General features: G+C 35.9%; 1 protein-coding gene across 1 annotated transcript; it reads right to left on the bottom strand.

Annotated features, from left to right (window-relative positions):
- Positions 1-515: 515 nt before the first annotated feature.
- LOC114283930 (NAD(P)H:quinone oxidoreductase) lies at positions 516-5,495 on the bottom strand. The gene is made up of 3 exons (XM_028226809.2): positions 5,289-5,495; positions 4,970-5,161; positions 516-1,025 (listed from the first exon to the last, which is right to left on the bottom strand). Exons 1-3 carry the CDS (start codon positions 5,434-5,436, stop codon positions 838-840), a joined length of 528 nt encoding a protein of 175 aa, XP_028082610.2. The 5' UTR covers positions 5,437-5,495; the 3' UTR covers positions 516-837.
- Positions 5,496-5,848: the final 353 nt, after the last annotated feature.

Below are 5,848 nucleotides of genomic sequence, written 5' to 3'. Positions count from 1 at the left end.
TTTGGTTTCTTTGCAGGAGTTCGATGTTTCACAACAGTAGCAGTCCTGAAGTTTCTTCATTTGGGATTTTTCATTTTTCCTCTTCTGAGTCTGGTATCTTGTTGTATGTTGGAAGACAATGTTTATGTTTTTAACCTATCCTCAAAATAAAATAAAATAAAATAAAATAAAAATGTGTAAATTTGTGTGTATGTATATATATATATATATATATGGATACAAAGAAGTTGGGGATTGAAAGGAGTCATTATCCTCTAGAGTAATTTTTCTACTGGACTTTGGTGAACTAAATTTCAACCATCCAAACAATCACTCTAAGATTACTCTAAAAAAAATTCACACTAGAAGACCCTCACTCACTCTCAAAGAAGTAGGGGGGTCCTAAGGAAAATAGTGGGGGATATTAGCAGCGCCCCAAACATAATATGGAACATAATGTACTCCCCTTCTCCCACCTGGACATTCTGCCACCATGAAATAGAAGAAAAAGCACCAACCTAGTTACTCCTTAAATGTTGCAATAAAGACCAAGAAAGTTTATTTCAGTACAAAACATTTCGGAAGTAACATAAATTAATAAGCATGGTGTAAGTTCCATCTGAAATTAATATTACAATGACATGTTTTCAACTGCACAACAACACCATGTCCATTGGCACGATAGATGCAGATAGCAATCACACTTCTATAAAGGAGGAAGAATCTACCGGACTGATTTATTCAGCACTTGGATTGTAGTCGCAATGTAAAGGCCTGCAAGGATAAAAGAACTTTTTTCAACTTCTCCTTGGTCGCCATATCAATCAAGTTACCATCACTATCAAACTTCGAAGGAGCTCAGAAGGCATTCAGGAAAAATTCAGGCTTGTTAATGAAATGAAGATCAATGTAAACTCCAATTTGACGGAGATGGTACTGTGATAGTCCCCCTCCAAAACCACCTCCCGCACTCACAATAGCAGCAGCCTTGTCAGCCCAAACATTTGGTGGTCTAGATGTCCAATCGATTGCATTTTTCAAAGGTGCTAGTACAATAGCGAAAAATAGAAATGCATTAAAGCATATGCTATGTACTGATGGAGCATTTTGAAAGTCATTATGTTATACTATCTTCAAAATTAAACTCTTGATTCAGCTGCAGACTACTGTTATGCAGTTCTTTGAGCAAATAACCATAAATTGAACTATGCCAAGTATGTTAGGAGGTGTCTTACTTGTCGGGCTAAAACAGTTTTGTTGGCAATAACCATAGATTCAAGAATATTCTAGGAATTTCTCAGGATCTTGTAACTAGGGATAAGTTCTTTAATCACCACTACAAGAGTAGCAGCAATGAAGAAAAAGCATTAAGGTCTAGAGACATTATCATCAAATGGCTTTGGAGTTGAAAGAAGATACATTTTCCAAAATCTTTTTTTATCATAACCCTTGCTGCTAAAGAAAAAGGGTACAACAATTTATCCCCATTCTAAGATCATTCTAAATTGTTCGTTACATTTTTTTTTAAAGTCCAAAAACGTACATTTTGGGGAAACATGATCTACAGAATCAAATTTGACATAAGGGTATATTCATGTTTGATGGTACAAGTCTCCTTTATTTTACCTGGTCTAACATTTTAATTTTCTGAGTCTTTATGGTGGTTGTTGAAACTTCTCGTGAAATATCCCAAGATGTACAGAATCAAAAATTTGACATAAGGGCATATTCATATTTGATGGTACAAGTCCCCTTTATTTTGCCTGGTCTAAGGTTTATTTTTTTTCGTTTGTTTTGTGGCTTGCATTAAACTTTATGAGAATCACATACTTTTCGACAATCCAATTCCTTCTAAATTTACAATTCTCCATCCAAATTTCATTGGATTCCAAACAAAATTGCTTTTTCTTTTGGGTGCTCAGCTACAAAAGAAGAAGAAGATGATCCAATTCCTTTTAAATTTACAATTCTCCATCCAAATTTCATTGGATTCCAAACAAAATTGCCTTTTCTTTTGGGTGCTCAGCTACAAAAAAAGAAGAACATGAGCCGCTTGTTGGGTTTTTGCTCCACATGAGGAGTGCTGTACGTGGAAGAGGAAGTCAAGTAAGACGGCACCACATTCAGTGGAGTGCAGAACACGAGGAAGCACCGGATCTGGTGCAGCAAATCTGGTCATGATTTGCGGCCCAATTCGATCTCCGCTGACATAAACCAGGTGTACTTATTCCAAATTCCAAGCTGATAATTTAAAAATATCACCAAACGGTTTTTGAGAGACAGTTTATTTCTTGGACCTGGACTCTTGGGTCGTGAGAGTGTATTTGGTAGAGTTCAAGTCTTATTGGGTACTTCCTGTTGTCTCTTTGAGTTACAGATCCATTGTATATCGTTTACTTTTAGCAATTTATTGCTCACTTGTAAAATATATTTCTTTCTTTTTGGGTGGTGTTAATGCCACGAACAGAATTGTTGGGCACACTATTTTAAAACTTAATCCTCGAAAGACAAAATTGGCATCACAAGTTTTGGGGTCCTCATCTTTTCCTCCTTTTCATCTTCTCCTTTGTCATGTCCTAAAGCTTCCTACACAGCATTTTCTCCGATCATGACGAGTTTGTAATTTTACTTAGAGATATGAATCTACTTAACTTGACTAATGAAATGGCCTTTGATAGGGCCGTGTGGAGAAAAAGGATTCATATAGCCGACCCCATTTGATGGGACTTAAAGCTTGGTTTGGTTATGATTAGTTTGTGATTTTCTTGATCCTTGATCACTGGCATGCCTTCCAACAACGAAGTCAAATCTGCCACTACGATCATTTTCATATGACCAGCTCGCTTCCAACTTCTTAATCTAGAACCAGATATATTACTACAAAATACATCACTGGCGACAACCACCACAACCTCCTCCAATCATTTTTTTGGCCTTTGATTGAAAGTCTACATACCCAACTCCATCCATCTGTCCCCACCATATTTCTTGCCACCCCCTCAGCTACGAAAGATCCTTCCACGTACTACCATCTATCTGATGTTCACCATAAACAACACCAAATTCCCAAACCCCACAACAAAGTAACAAGAGAACATAAATATATAGAAAAGGGGAAAAATATAGAGTGAAAGAAACAAGAGTAGAGAAAAAAATTAAGCGACAGTAGCAAAAATCCATGTCAGAATGCAGATGCAGACTGAGACAAATATGGAAGAAGAACAAGAGATGCATCTGCACCTGGCATATCAACAAAAGAACATGGGTTGCTGTGGAGCTGCTGTAGAATAGAGCAATGTGGAAGAGAAGAATAATGACGGCCACAGAAAGGGGAAGAGAGAAAGGAACGCAAAGCAAAGCAGTGTTATCATGGTGCAGAAGAGTGTGAGCAAAAAGTGTTTATTAATAGTTTTGTCCTTTCAGTTCCAAGGCTATTAATATTAGGGTAAATAAAAATATACATCCTTAACCTATAACCCATTTGCACTTTGTCCTTCTAAACTTCATAACTCAACAGTTAACTACCTTAAAGTATTATCTTCTTACACTTCAGCCCTTCAGTTAGGATTTTGTTAGGGATTGAAATGAAATCAGGTCATATATGAATCACATAACACACTTGTTGAGCTTCTACACCTCATTTGGATTGAGTGATTTGGAAAGGAAAAACAAAGAAAAAGAAAAAGAAATCAATCACTCTCGTAATCCTAATAACTGGCTTGGATTACTAGCAAGAAGAGAAATGAGGAGAAATAGAGAGAAATATTTATCTCATAACTCACTTCTTGAATCTCTCCAAGGAGAGAAAGGAAATGGAAAGATTATTAATTTTGTATATTACCAAAATCACCTATCTACCTACAAAAGAAATACCAACATAAAGGTTATTTTGCTAAAATAATCTATAAGAATTTCTTTTCTTTTCTTTCCAACTTAACCAAACAAGAGGGAGATAAATCACAGTCATTTCTTTTCTTTCTTTTTCTCTCTTAACTTAACAAATCATTTATTTTCTTTTCTCTGCTAAATATCCAAGCATAGTAATAATGTCCTTAACTAAGGATCCCCGTTTACACTTTACTACTAAGATAAGAGGGACACATTACAAATGGGATCACCAAATAAGGGCATTATTATCTTAAAAATTCAGCAAGTGTGTCATTGCGTCACACATTATTTGATTCAATTTAAATCCCTAATAGAATCCTAATAGAATGAGTTAAGTATAACTGGATAATACTTTTTGGTGGTTAATTATTGCATTTTGAACTTCAGGGAGACAGTGCAAGCAGGTCAGGCCCTTGCTCAAAGCAACAATTTCTTCTTCTTCCAAATTGTCTGCAGTGTTAACCATAATCAGCATGTCCATAACCACATAATATTTTTGGTGAATTTTAATGTAACCAGTACCCGTGATGAATCCTCTTTGCCCAAAACCCAAATTATTCATGAAAATTTCAGAGCAAAATGAAATGATTGTATACAACTATGGCCCTGCTTGGGAAGTGGATTTTTGGCCTTTTTAGGCTAAAATCAACAAAAAAAGATAAAATAGACTAAAATAGTTAATAAGACAAAATATCAAATCAAAGTCATAATAATTTCACTATTTCTCTTACAAACTTCACATCCAACTACAAAAAAATTCAACCATCTTCCCAAACACAAAAACTTTAGCCTATTAAAATAGCCAAAAACTAAATAACCTATTAAAATAGCTAATTTCCCAAATGAGGCATATATATATATATATATATAAATATAGATAGATAGAGAGAGAGAGCAAACTAAACCCTATATGACCAATTTTGTTCTTTGACATTACTTTGAGATCTTTGATTTTGATTTTGGTTATGACATTTTTTTAGTTAGGACTCATAAAATATAGTCTGCATACTTTGCCGGTGTGTACCATAATCTTTCTCAATATAATATATATTCAAAAAAAAAAATTAGGGAGGAAGTAATAGTGGGTTTGCAAGAAGCATACCAGTGACAGAGTAATTGTACTCAGGGGAAGCAAAAAGAACGCTGTCAGCTTCACGAATCTTCTGCCGGAAGGCCTCGACGACCGGTGGAAACGTTCCATTGACCTCGAGATCAGTATTGAGCATTGGTAGTGGAGCTATCTCGATGTACTCAATCTTGATACCGTTTATGGACTCGTTGCATATCTGAATCGCTACACCACCAAATAAATAATACCCAAGTTCTCAATTCAATTCAATGTAAAACACACACTCACAGTGACACACAAGAGAGAGAGTACGGACAAAATACACCACGTGTCGTTTTTATTTATACATTACCTGAACGGAGGAGGCCTCGATTGAAGGATCCTTTACGGAGAGAACCGCAGAGAGCTGCAACTCTTATCACTGGTTTTGTTGCCACTACTGCTTCCATTCTCTCTCTCTCTCTCTCTCTCTCTATCTCTAAAGCTCTCCTTCCTTGCATGTATGCATAGGTAAAGTCTGACGGCTGTTCAAAGATGCTCTCTGCTACAACTAAAAAAAGGAAAATGAAAAAAAGAGAGACCAAGAACCGTTGGATTTTAATCACATAGAACGGTGGAGACTGTTGTCTAATTATGTCCTCCAAAACGTGCTAAATTTGTGTTCAATTTGTAGCAAGCTAATAATAATAATAATAACTGTACGGAAAGGGAATATTAACCGCACTCCATACTCTTTGGGTTCAAGTTTTGCATTATTTCGAGTGACGTCGTCTAACTTGAGAATAAAATGACTGTGATTTATTTGGCAGGTGCGTTGTCGAAACCCATCAAACAGTTAAATTAGCACATCGGAGAAGAAGATAGAGCCAAAAGAGCGATAGCTCTGATAGCAAGAATTCCAAATCTGTTGCA

The sequence above is a fragment of the Camellia sinensis genome, chromosome 2 (genome assembly GCF_055761805.1).
Source record: "Camellia sinensis isolate YWXY chromosome 2, ASM5576180v1, whole genome shotgun sequence".
NCBI classification, from domain to species: domain Eukaryota; kingdom Viridiplantae; phylum Streptophyta; class Magnoliopsida; order Ericales; family Theaceae; genus Camellia; species Camellia sinensis.
This window is presented reverse-complemented; position numbering and strand designations above follow the sequence as displayed.